General features: G+C 40.8%; 1 protein-coding gene across 1 annotated transcript in view; it reads left to right on the forward strand.

Annotated features, from left to right (window-relative positions):
• The first annotated feature begins 6,181 nt into the window (after positions 1-6,181).
• The window catches only part of KIAA1549L (KIAA1549 like), a 242,499-nt gene continuing 234,545 nt past the window's right edge, over positions 6,182-14,135 (forward strand). Inside the window, exon 1 of the mRNA XM_054972418.1 lies at positions 6,182-6,410. Coding sequence (XP_054828393.1) covers positions 6,182-6,410 — 229 coding nt within the window. The remainder of the gene's footprint in view (positions 6,411-14,135) is intronic.

Below are 14,135 nucleotides of genomic sequence, written 5' to 3' on the forward strand. Positions count from 1 at the left end.
TCAGCTAGGAGGCTGAGTGAATTGCAAGCCCTGAGACATAACCCTCCTTTCATTAAGATGTTTGCAGATAAGGTTATCCTCTACCCAAGCCTTCCTTTCTGCCAAAGGTCATCAGGTATTTTTCTCTGCTCCTACGATGGACACAGAAAGACTTTTGCATGTGCTTGACATTAAATGTGCTCTGTGCTTTTATTTGGACAGGACAGCTCCTTTCTGAAAGGACCCCAATCTCTTTGTACCGTTTAAAGGGCTTAAAAAGGGCCTGAAGAACACTACACAGAACATTTTGAATTGGACAGTCTGGCTCATTAAGGATCACTATAAAAATTCTAAACAACCATGCTCATTGCACATCAGAGTGCACCCTACAAGGGCTCAATTCACCTTGTCAGCCTTTAACTTGGGCATCCCTATAGTGTGTCAGGATCTGTTTGTATGTTGCCTGACAGGAAGCAACCTGACTAACGCCATGTTTAATTCTTTAGTTGTTTAGTCTTCTTCTCCCTCTAGGCCACACCTGCGAGGAGCCGGTTCCATGGGAGAAGACACTGTCTTATCTTTTCTGCAAGCTGAGTCGACCTTGAATAGTGTTCCCACAGAGAACTCTCCTGCTATGTGAACTCTGGGGGGAGGCTGGGCTCTGAGAGTGTGAAATGTAACAACTTCTATTCTGTATCTCATTCCTAACAATGCCCTGTTCAGCCAGGGTCTCAAATCCTGGAATATGGACGTCTAGGCCTGAATGCTGTCTTTCAAAATAAAACCTTTTGAAATCAAAAGACCTTGTCTTCTTGCAGAAGGGAGTAAGGCAGACTCTCGTGTCTGGAATGCCATAGTCTGACATAGTGGACTTGTGCAAGGTGGCCAACTGGTCTATGTTGTCCACATTCATCAAACATTATGCCATTGACATAGACTGCAGAACAGACACACTTGTGGGCAAAGCCATCCCGAAGAATCTCTTTCAATAAAGAGCTTCACACGCACAGGGATTCTGGTGTCCTGGCCTCACTGACAGTCCTTTAGATGGCACTGGATTTCTAGCCACTGTGTGTGACAGAATGTTGGACTGGATGGGCCACTGGCCTGATCCAACATGGCTTTGCTTATGTTCTTATGTTCTTATGTTCACACGCACACATGCATACACCATAAGTTAGTTTGCTAATCTCCCATGTGGGACTGCACAGAAGACATGACCATGAAAACAGGGTTGCATTTACCTGTAACTGTTGTTCATCGTGCTCTTCTGTGCAGGCCCTCCTTCCCCACCGTCCCTCCTTCCCCACCATATGCTCTTTTTTATTATCTTCCTTCTATACTGGCGGATTAGAGAATTGAGGGAGGGAGCTGCTCACCCTGCCTTTTATAGACGCACCTGGGGAAAAAGTGCACTAAAAGGCTAGGTGAGCGTCTCACACCTTTAGGAGCTTTAGAACATGTGCAGCTGGCCTGCACATGCGCAGTTCCCATGTGTGCCTACACAGAATGCTTGATGAACAACAGTTACAAATATGTGCAACCCTGTTTTTGCAAACAGGAGCTAAGTTAAACAAACAGTTTAATTAAGAGAGCAGCGATACCTGGAAGCAGTCACAGCTTTTATACTTGCTTATATGAACCCACAGATCTTCTGTAACCTGTTCCACTCTTGAAAAAAAATGTTGCACTGGTGACAAAGCAGCCATTTTGTCAGTTGTACCTGTTGTGCAAGTTTTGACCCTTTTTTGAGTAAAAGGATCTTGTTTTTGTAAATTCAAGAATGTCAAATGTTATATGTTTTATATAAGGTAGCCCTAGAAGATGATTCAGAAGTTGCAGTTGGTGCCACTCTTGATGAATCTAGGGAGATGAGAACACATTCAGTTTTTTAAATAGCAATTTGGCTGTGTTCTGTAATCCCAAATTCCAGTTGCAAATGCTTGGCCTGGGTCAAGTTTACCTCAGACAGTGTGTCTCATGTCCCTCTATGAATCCACATGGTAGTGGAAGGTAGAGTCAAGTTATGGCTGGCTTATGGCAATCCTGCTAGGGTTTTTGAGGCAAGAGACTAATTGCCTGCCTCTGCATAGCAACCTGGGTCTTCGTTGGGGCTCTCCCATCCAATTACTAAACAAGGCCAACCCTGCTTAGCAGCTGAGATACTGAGATCAGACTTTCTCTATTTACCACCACTGTGTAAGGTAAAATCACCAAAGCTCTGGCACTGGCTTTCTACATAGGAGGGAAGTAGCCAGCCTGAGAGCAGTACACTAAGAAGCAGAGTATGAATATTTAAATAAATAATTTCAGGTGTTGGTCTATGATAGAAAAGCAAGATTCGAGTCCAGTAGCACTTTCAAGACCAACAAGATTTCCAGGGTATAAGCATTTTATTTACTTATTTACTTTGGATTTCTATTCTGCCCTCCCCACGAAGGGCTCAGGGCGGATTACAACAGTTTAAAAACATATTAGAATTAATTTATACAATTAAAACCATAAGTAGATTTAAAAGAGAATTCAGTCATAAAATATACACTAATTAATGTACACTAACTAGTTTACACTAATTAATATACACTAATTAATTAATATGCACTAATTAATTTGAAAGTCAAAGCTCCTGTCAGGTCTGTCATCCACAGTCCTTCCATCTTTCTTGTTTTGCTGTAATTATTCAGTGTATGAGTGTGTGTAGTTTTTCACACAGGCCAGTTTGCTCCTGGGAAGACAGCGTGCTTATCTCGAATGGCTCACCACAGTGGGACGGTTCTCTCCTATTCACCACAGTGGGACGGTTCTCTCCTATTCTCCCACTGACTGACTATGCCCAGCTGGGTCCTGCGGGTGGGGGGCTCCCAGGGAAGGACTGGAACTTTGTAGCAAGCCTCCCCTACGTCATTCTCAGCAAGAGATCTATGTACAGCCAGTCGCTTATATTGCTTCTGTAGAATCTATGGACATATATATGCTTTAGTTTTGATTTTCCAATAAACAACCTTGACTCAAGCGAGCTTGGATTTCTTGCTGCAAGGGGGGAAGTCAGCTACTATGTATCCTGTTTTCCATAGCCTGACAGCTCCCTCATTAAACATCATATAGCTTGGAAATCTTGTTGGTCTTTTAAGCGTTACTAGATTAGAATCTTGCTCTTAAATTAAAAAGTTACTTTTAAAGGCTGACTGAATATGAGAGAGATGAATTTATTGTGGTGTAACATTTTCATTGTTTTTAAAACAAATTTATGTCTTACCTTTTTTTCTAAATAGATGAGTCAAGCAAAAGCAGCAGCATAGAAAGATTTTTTCCAAAAATAGGATTGCCAAATCCAGGTTGGGAAATTCCTGGAGAACTGGGGTGGAAACTTTGAGGAGGGGAAGGATCTCCTCAAAGAAGTCATTCTCTCAATGGCAAGTGATCTCTCTAGTCTGGAGCTCAGTTGTAGTTCTGGGAGATCTCCAGCTGCCACCTGGAGGCTGGCAACCCAACTTTTTGATTAGTTTTCTGCCAAAGTACCCCACTCTCCTGGCAAAAATAAATTATTCAAAAAGGCTTTTTACTCAGATAGGAGGGTTGTATTGTAGGGAGGGGGTCTCAGATGCTTCACTAATGAATTAGGGACCATAGACTTCACCACTATGGTGCCATACATATTATCTGTTGCTTTAAATATGTACTCCTATGTACTACTTGTACTTCATGTTGTCTAATATCTGTCCTAGAATTATGTTCTGTTTCAGTATTTCTTCAGCTCTGTATTGGATCCTTGCTAATGCTGCGTCTTTTAAAACTTGTACTTATTTAATCTATGGCATTGTTTATGGAAATGTCCTTGACACTGTATGGAAATGTCCATGATACTGATTGTTCTAATTTCACACTGTGTAATCCGCCTTAAGTCTCAGTGAGAATGGCAGACTATAAATGACTTAAATAAATAATAAATAAATAAAAACTTTATGATTGGCTCAATTTTCCTCCAGAAATATTGGGGAAACCAATTTTATGTCTTCATTTATTCAGCATATTTATTTAATTTAAATGGAAATGGACCATGAAAGGGTTGAGAGAGGAATAGAGGGCATGTGGGCGGCATGCTCTAATGCTTTGAATTGCTTGAAAAGATACAAAAGATCAATATAAATAAAATTTCAACATATAAAACAAGACAGATACATTAATTTTGTCATTTAATACAGGAAACCCCTACTTTGTCTGATATGCAAAACAAAAAAGTACATTTTATTTTATTTAGAATTGCAATCAATGCAGAAAAATTATAATTGTTAATATTTATTTATTTAATTCAATTCAATTTATATTCCACCCTCCCCGCATCAGCAGGCTCAGGGCGGATTATAACCAATTTAAAAATCATATTTCATAGTATATACAATTAAAAACCATAAAACATCTTAAATACAGATACACACACACACACACACACACGTATGTATGTGTATATAACACAGCAGCACATAATTTAAATGACCACCTTTTTATCCATCTCCAAAGCATTTTGGCAGGGAAATATGAGAGATGGAGGTATCACTAGCAGGGAGGGCATATGTTGTACTCCTCCGGCTAGGGGGCACCACCTCGCATCAACCAAATGCCTGGCGGAACAGCTGTCTTACAGGCCTGGCAAAAAGCTAACAAGTCTCTCTGGGCCTTGGTCTCATTGGACAGAGCGTTCCACCAGGCTGGGGCCAGGACTGAAAAAGCCCTGGCCCTGGTCAATGCCAGGCAGGCCTCCTTAGGGCCAGGGATCTTTAGTAGATGTTTATCGCTAGAGTGAAGAGTCCTCTGGGGTTCATATGGGGAGAGGCGGTCCTGCACATATGCCGGTCCCAGTCCGCATAGGGCTTTATAGGTTAGTACCAAAACCTTGAACCTGATTCAGTACTCCACCGGCAGCCAGTGCAGCTGACGCAATACCGGTGTTATATATGCATGCATTGGCGTTCCGGTAATGACCCGCGCTGTGCAGCTTCCTGCCCCTTCTTTCTTCCAAAATTCAAGGAAAGAGTTCAAATTAATATCAAAAGTTGCTTCTTGTTGTTTACCATTTCTTAATTTAATTACTTCAGTTAATCTGGAAAGTTGCCAAAATATATTTTCAATGGGTAGATTTTGTGTGTGTTTATTCCCCCCCCCCCGTTTATTCAGAAAAACTAAAAAATCACAAGTATGTTTACATGACATTATAACAAACATATACATTAAAAGTAGGAATGTGTTCTCTTTTTGCTACACTGAGAGCTCCTAAGCTTTTATATATACAAAAGTTGTACAATTTGATGTCCTAAGGTACAAAAAGATCATTTATAAAATTATTTTACACTAAGTTCTATTATCCCCCCCCCCCCATTTCACTATGTAGTCCGAGCCCCTAGAACTATTTTCACATAAAGATCTGGGCAGCAGATGAGATAATGGGTAGATTTTTAGATTAATAGTGGAGTGGCCATATTAGTCGACTCGAGGAAAACAGAGAAGTCCACTGGCATAGACTAACGATATTGAGAATAAATCTTGTTCGCACTCAAGGTGCCACTGGACTACTATTTTTTAGAATCCTGTCAGTTTGGGCCAATGATAAATGTTTGAAGAGAATACCTTTAGGCTTCATAGGCAAGCCCCATATCAAAAGGGCGGCGCCCTTCCCACTGGGGGGTGACAGCTTCGGGGTGTTTCTTTCTTTCTCCCCTCACCCTTCTTCAGTGAGGGCTTCCTGAGCCCAGAAGAGGTCCCTCTTGCCTCAGAAGCGTTGCCGTCTCGAAAGCGGGAAAGGGGCGGAGGGTTGCTACGTGATTCCTTTGTCGATGAAGCGCCCTTTCAACGCTGCAATCCCAATCGCAGCCCTAGAGCCAGCGACGGACTCGACAGGCACGCGGCCGAAGGAGGGAGGGAGGGAGGGAGGGAGTGAAGGAGCCGCAGGAGTCCGCTAGTCAAAGACCTCTTCCGCGCGAGGCAGGAACGGCCCGAGGGCGGGCGAATCCCTCAAGGGCCGCTCCTCGCAGCAGCCTTTACACCTGCCGCTGGAAAGCAGCGACGGCACTGGAGGGAGCTCGCCCCCTAGAGGAGGAGGAGCAGCAGCAGGCGGTGGCTAAGGAGCCATGGGCAGCCGCGAGCGCCGAGGCACCAAAGGGCAGGCACGGACCCTCGGGAGGGATGCGTGAGCCGAGCGGCCCCACAAATGGGTCTCAGCCAGGAGGCGGCGGGGACGGCTGCGGTCGCCCAGAGGTGTGAGCCCCCCGTGCGCCTGCGGGGACTTTTTGCAGCAGGCACTCGCCTTCGCCGCGGGCGCCTGCTATGCCCTGATCGAAGAAGAGCCGAGGCGGCGGCTGGCCGGGAGCCCCTCTCCAAAGCTGTCATGCTTCTCGGGGTGCTTTTCGTGCTTTTCCGGGGTGTCCAGGCGGAGCAAGGTAAGCTCTGCGCCCTCAGACCCCGGTGGGGAATCGGCTCCGCGCAGAGGCTTTGGGGAGGAATTGCCGGGAACAGCTCAGCGAGGGCGCTTTGGCTGCGAGGCGCCGCAGTCAGGACTGTGCCTCTCAGAAAGGAGCGCGGGGCCTTTCTTTACAGCAGTCGGGCTTTGCAGGTAGCTTGCTGATGGCTCCTGCTTGAATTGTAGGGGAAAGCGCGTGGCTGGTGCTAGATGCCGCCTGGTTCCTTTTCTTTGACGCCGCGGAAGAGACGAGGACCGTAGATACAGTGCAGAGGTGCCATCTTCTCAGGGTGTCTCTCTTCATCCTGCTCCTCCTTCCAAATCATTTTAACAAAAGTTGCAGATTTTTACATAATAGCTGTGCTTGACTGCAATGCACAAATGTTATTTGTGTGTCCGTGGGAGTTTTTTTTACAGGGAGCCTGATTGTCTCGCAAGATTCTAGCAGAGAAGAGATCATTATTCCCTGGCCCTGCAGCCCTGTTTTTTTTTTCTGGCTGGCGAATTGTAAAATATAACAAATGAGGCCCATTTTCTTCTGCTGTTTTAAGTGGCCTACCGGGCAAGTGCTCCTCTATCTCTTGTTGATGAATGGTTATAGGCCCCCTTCTGGATTTTACCTTGCACAGAATGATTTTGTGGGAGGCTTTTGTTACTACAGTCACTTTCTTCCTAATTTTGTTTTAATATAGAAAGGGAGGCAGATGGATCCACAACAGATAAGAGCATGGAAATGAGTATCAACCTCATATCAGTACCATAAGAATGTCTAGGATAATGGTTTCTCTGTTGGCTCTTAAAAATGGTTTGTAAACTATTCCTGTGCTGTGTTCTGTTTTAATAATGGTGGCAGTAGACAGGTTGACTTCAAAATAAGAATTGCTGCATACAATCAAGTACTATATAAAAGTGAGTATAATCTGACACTGGTACAATTCCATGAGGATGGATTCATAAGAGCTTTTTTCCTGTAGATCAAACACCAAAAGGTGTCTTGGCTAATAGTTTATGGAAACAGTGCTAAAACTGCTTCATTTAGAGTACATTCCGTGAGGTCCTAAACCAGCCCATTTTTTATTTATTTTTTTGAACATGTGGTTTTCAAAACACCATTCAGTTTCAAATGCAATTTGTCATGTTGCTCCTGTGGCATCTATTCAGGACAAAGTCTAAAGTGCCTGGAACTTCTTTGGATTCTGACTTTTATATTTTAAAAAGAAAGGCTCACTAGTTGGGACAAGGAAGGGACTGTTTTCCTCTTGTTGTTTCTTGATGCTAAAGGTGGTTAAAGCTATGGATGGGATGACAAATAGTGTGAGCAGGTGTTTAAAAGTATGTCATCTTGCTTTATATGGGGGAGTGCACTGCCAGATTTCTTGTTTGAACACTCTACTTGGGTCTTCAACACTTTATATAGTATTTTATGTCAAGCTGATGACCCCTCTTTCCTTCCCCGTTCTTGCTAATATTTGTCATGGCTTCTATTTGCTTGACCCATTTGTGTTAGGTTTATTCCCCATCTTATGATCTCGTCCACCATTCTCTAGTGTGGTTCACCTTATTCTCTCTTGTCTATTGCTTGTGCCATACTTCATTGTCGTATAGAGCAATCCCATAGCAATCCACTCTAAATTCCATTGGAATTGTTGGGATTTAAATACTTTCCTATTCAACATTAATTTTGATTGGTTTTAACTCCCACTTAATTTTCTGTGGCTTGCATTAGTGACTAGGTTAATTTGCTGTACAGGTTAATCAATCTTTTGAAAAAATACCTCATGAAATTGGAGTTACATATATTGCCTTCCATCAGGAAACAGGTAGTAATTGGGGATCTGCTTCCATTCTGTCTATGCGGTTTCTGATCCTGTAAGGGAATCTTCTTATGGAAGTTACTTTGACTAATAAATTTCCCTTGTAAGGCTGGGGTGATTCTTTTAAGACAAGCCATTTCATTCTAATCTGTGTAAACTAGTTTGTTTATTACACTCACCCTAGATATCAGTAACAGGTGTCAATTCTTATTTAAGCCAGAGGATTGTACAATCATTTATATCACAGATATAAGAATGGGTTTCATGGAGCTTCCAGTCAGTTTCTCACTATTATGCTTCCTGCCTAAATTTAGTAATGTAACAAGCATTACCCTCATTATCATCATCTGGGTCATAATTGACACTAGTATGACATGTTTATATTCTTCTTGAAGTAAAGCAGTGAGTAGAAGAACTCCATGGTTCTCTAGTATTTCAATGGGCTTAGACTGGAGTAAATCTGCTTAGGATATCACTGTTAATGTAGTATTTAATTGTTAATATCTAGACTAGGGTTTTTTTGGGAATTTTTAATGTAAATTAAATAATAAATATTTTATTTACCATTCTGACCCCCCCCCCTTTCAGAGTAGGTATGCTGTTGTGTATTTAAATTATAACATGGAAGCTGATCTGGTTTAGAAGAATGGACAGACCTGCTCATGGAAGTTGCTTTTTTGCCTTATCTCATTCTCATCTATGACTTTCAGTCCCAGTGAATATATAATGTAATACTGTTAGGAGGAAACAGTTTGATATTGCTGGTTACTTTAATCCCAGATAATATAACTGCAGACTTCTTAAAATACATGCTTTTGTGTAAAACTGCAAAAGTAAAAATATGAAAGAAAAGGATAGAAAAGCACAGCAGTTATTCCATACTGTTTGGTGGTTAGATAGCATAAAATGTCTTTATACACATGAAACACCTTTTAGCTTGGGAATGTAAGCAACTTTGAGTGGGTCTGTCAAGGTTTGGTCTGTTAACCATAATGAAAATTATGGTAAAAAGAAATATATTGCTGTTAAAAGTAGAAAACAAGTCAGCAAATAGAATAAAAGGTTTTTTGGTATAAAGTTTACAAGATAGACAACCAAGACTTATATAACAAACTAATGGAAACATAAGTGTTCTATGTGTTTATGAAAAAAATATAAATGTTACCAGAAAACCAAGACAAATAATGCAAACGTTGGTAGAAAAGAAAGAGAACATGATGACCCATCCTTGAAAGAAGTGCATTATCAAATACTGGTCCTTTGTTCATTTTTAAATGAACAAAAAGAAACTAGATTGTTTCAAGCTGCATACCAGTGAATTGCTGAAAAGCTAGTTTAAAGAACACCATTATAAACTTGACTTGTCCATTCTTCTGACTTATGGCAACCCTGTGAATTAATGACATCCAAAGTATCCTATCATTAACAACCTTGCTTAGACCTTGCAAACTAAAGGCTGTGGTTTCCTTTATTGAGTCAGCTAAGCTGTTTTATACTGGATCTTCCTTTTTTTCCTTCTGCCTTCAACTTTTCCTAGTATTATTGACTTTTCCATTGAGTCTTATCTTCTCATGATGTGACCAAAGTACAATAAGCCTCAGTTTCATCATTTTAGCTCCTAGGGAGAATTCAGGCTTGATTTGATCTTGAACATAATTATTTGCATTTTTGGATGTCCATGGTATACATAAAACTCTCCTCCAACCCAACATTTCAAATTAACTTTATTTCTGTCATCTCTTTTTCATTGTCCTTACATAGTAATGGGGAATACCTTAGTTTCTTGACCTTGGTCTCCAACGACACTTCCTTTACACTTAAGGATCATTTTTTGTTTCTTCACGGCTGCCCTTGCAAATCTAAAACTTATATACTAAGGCAGTATATTAATGAAGTAAATCAATAAATATAGATGATGGGGGAAAGATAAAAGTTAAATTCCTTAGTGGGTTTGAAGGAGAGAAGGACTTGGGGAAAGGTGGGCACATAGAGACTACTAGGAGGAGGGAAAGTGTGGGGAAGGGGATACAGGGATACGTGAAGTACTCTTTAAAAGTCCTTGCAGGTCCTTGCACCATGCACCTGTGCCTGGCTCAGTCAGCACCATGTAACTGGTCCACAGGGGAGATACTACTGCAGGGAGAAGGGAAAGGTGAAGAGAGGGAGTCAGACAAAGGTGGGTGGGAAGGCAAGAAGCAGCCTCTTGTCCAAAGTACAAGTTGCATATCAAAACAATCAGATGTTGTGGTGCACCCATTTTTTAAAAACCGCCCATAGTTTTTCATGATCCACACAGTTGAAAGCTTTGCTGTAGTCTATAAAAGACAAATTATCTTCCTCTGAAATCTCTGGTATGCTCCAGTAACTGATGTAAATTTGCAATGTGATCTCTGGTGCGTCTTCCTTTTCTGAATCCAGCGTGAATATCAACATTTCCCATTCCATTGATGGTAACAATCTTTGTGGTAAAATCTCCACCAATGTTTATAGGGATTATTCCCTTAGAGAACTCTCAAATAAGTCAGGCACATGTTCAACTGGAAAGGTTTTTTTTATTAAAGAGAAATAAAAAGGGCAATAACACAAATGCACATAGCACACATAAAAGGCTAACTAAGAAAATCAAGGAGGAAAATGGGAGAAAGCAGTTTCAGGGAGGGCAATAGTTACCAGTCTCAAGGATAAGAGGAATCCATGGAGGCAGCAGCAAAAATGACCAGTGTTTCACGGCGAACTTGAGAGTGGGTATATGGATCCAGAACATACGCACACAGAACATGCCTAGGGACACCAGTTATAAGGCAAAATGTTCCCTGGAGCAAGCTTGATGTCTTGCTCTCAAAAATAATGGCTTAATGGTTTGTCCAGAGGTAGGACAATAAATTGGGAGAGGTTTGAAGGTTCCTATCTGGGATAGACTATATGTGAAAATATTACTTGATGTCCTGGTAAGTACTGGATGGGAAAGCTATCAGGTTTGCTGAATAGCTTTGATTAGAATAGGTGAGTGAGGGGAAAGTATAGCAGGGCATTGAAGGGGTTAGATTAGGGTTTTCTCAGGAAACCTCATTCTTCATCTCTCTGGGGTTTGGAGGGTCTGTCAATCAGTCAGCTGCCTCTGACTCATGTTCTGGTAGTTTTCTAGACTTCTGCCCAGCTGGCATCTGTTCTGGGCCAGGCAGTGCCTTGGACTTATGAGGGACATTTATAATGTTCCATCTATAAACTGTGTGAGGAAGGGGGTCTGGCTGCTAACATACCCTATTTGGAATTGGAATATAAATTTAATGTTTCCTGTCTGTGGGCCATTGTTTTGTTTTCCATATTTATTGATATATTTTTGTTAAAAATTTGATGGACTCTGTTACTGTAACTTGAAATAGCACTATTAATATCCCATCTACTCCTGGTAGATTTGTTTCTACCAATTGCTTTGAGTGCAGCTTTCACTTCACTTTCTAGAATTGTAGGTTCTTCATCAAAAGATTATTCTTTGAAGGAATCTGTCTTCCTTTCATCTCTTTTGTGTAGTTCTTCAGTGTATTGTTTCCATCTTTTTTGTATTTTGTCCTGATCAGATAATACATTTCCATGTTGCTCTTTCAGCATTCCTAGATATGTTTTGAATTTCCCTTTGATTTCTTGGATATTGTGGAACAGATATCTTGTTCTTACTTTTCTGTTGTTCTCTTCTATTTCTTTGCACTGGTTATTATAATTGTCTCTGTGTGCAAGTTGCTGAAAAGCTGCATTTAGAATTCTGTGTCTCTCACCTTTTAGTTTTGTTTCTTGTCTATCTTTAACAATTTGTAGAGTTTCATCAGTTATCCATTGAGGCTTTTTGTTTCTTCTAGCTACAGGAACAGTATTTGCACATTCTTTCTTGATAATATTTCTGGTTTCGACCCACAGTTCTTCTGTTTCACATTCAATTATCTCAGCCTGGTAAATCTGTTGCAGCTTTATTCAAGATATGAACAGATTTTGGTTGGTACCGCAGTCAGCTCCTGGTCTTGTTTTAGCAGAGCTTCTCCATCCCCATCTTCCAATTATGTAATCTATTTGATTTCTGTATTGGCCATTCAGTGATGTCCATGTATACAATAGTCTGTTCGGTTGCCTGAAGCATATGCTTGCAATGAAAAAGTTGTTGCCATCACAAAATTCTATGAATTGCTCTCCTGCTTCGTTTTGTAATCCTAGTCCAAATTTCCTGACAATTTTGGTTCTTGTTTGCTATGTTTGCATTCCAATCACCTATGATTATGAGCACATCCTGTTTAGGTGTATGATCAGTTTCATTCTGGACGCTTGCATAAAAGCTTTCAATTTCTTCCTCTTTCTGGGAAGTCTGATTGATATTAATCCATCAGACTTTGTGTAATAGTCCCTGATTGCTTGTGCTATATCTTGCCTCATTATTAGAGCAACAGTATTTCTTCAAAATTTGTCATTTCTAGAGTAAAATATTTTGTAATTTTCTGATTTAAAATGTCCCAATCTGGTCTCGTTTAGTTAGCTTACACCTAGAATTACAATGTTAAATTCTAGTGTTGCTAATTGTCAGTGCTGTCTCCACAGAGTAACCACTGGTTAAAAGGGCCAGGAAAGAATTTTACCTAAGATTCTGAGCGGCCAAAGGATGCTGGGGTCATTGCCTTTCTCATAGCAAAATAGATACGTATCTGATTGTACTGTTAAATGTGCTTAACTAATGTCACAACTGGCTGATGAAAGAAAAGGAGAAAAATTCTCACGGGAGCCACAATATTAAAACACACAGCTAGTTTGTTATTATAATTAAGTGTTTTCTAATACATTTACTAAACTTAATAATGCAACCTGCTTAGGAACAGTCAATAAAGATTGTCCAGGATTTCCACCGTCTATGTGTGTTCTTTAACAACGGCGTTCAGATGAATCTTCGCAAAGTCTTCTTATGTGAGGACAAATGAGAAAAATTCATGACAAAAAAATGGCCATGCCCAATCTGGGGCCGGCTACATACAGATTTCGTCCCCTTCCTCAGGGGCGTGGTTCACAACTGTAACAAAGTAACATTCTTATATTAATATACAAGATTAACATCTCATAAGATTATTTATACATCGCCAAAACAAACTGACCTGTTATATTCACTCAAAGTGTATTTCTATAAATAGTTAACAAGGACGCGTATTTTTCCAATACCCGGACGGCGGCAGCTGTATCTTCTCCTGCGCGTCGTCAAATTGTCCATTCAAAGCTTAAATAACGTCCTCATTATCCACTGCAGAACTTTAAAGGAACATAACTGATTACAAAAAGCAATTCAATGAGAGTTCAGTGTTAAGGCCATGGGGTCTAACCGTCTGTAAAGAGACAATCCAGAAAGCTTCCCTTTTCAATAAACTATTTTGGTTCACGTGTCCCTTCAGTAGAACCTCAAGTACCGATACTCTAAATGAGGTCTCATCGTGTTGATGCTCAGTAAAGTGTTGGACTAAAGGCGCCTCCATTACTCTATGTCTAATCCTAGACATATGTTCAAAGATCCTAGTTTTTAACGGTCTTATAGTACAACCAACGTAAAACATAGCACAAGGACATTCAATCAAATATACAACACCTGATGTATAACATGATGCAAAATGCTTAACAGATAGCTTACGATTCTTAACAGAAATCTCCCTCCCCTCCCACAATAGCTTACACATAGCACATCGGCCACATTTAAAATTACCAAGGGGTAACGATGATTCTGGCTGATGGGCATTTAGGCAATGGGCTCCCCACATTACCCCAAAAAAGGGGTCCTGTTAAAGTACTCTGAGGGAAAAGTGCATAAAATCCATCTCAGATTTGGCATGTTCAATAGGCCTTCAAGAGGTTTCCCTTGGTTATTCCCAAAA

The sequence above is a fragment of the Eublepharis macularius genome, chromosome 2, assembly GCF_028583425.1.
Source record: "Eublepharis macularius isolate TG4126 chromosome 2, MPM_Emac_v1.0, whole genome shotgun sequence".
Lineage (NCBI taxonomy): Eukaryota > Metazoa > Chordata > Lepidosauria > Squamata > Eublepharidae > Eublepharis > Eublepharis macularius.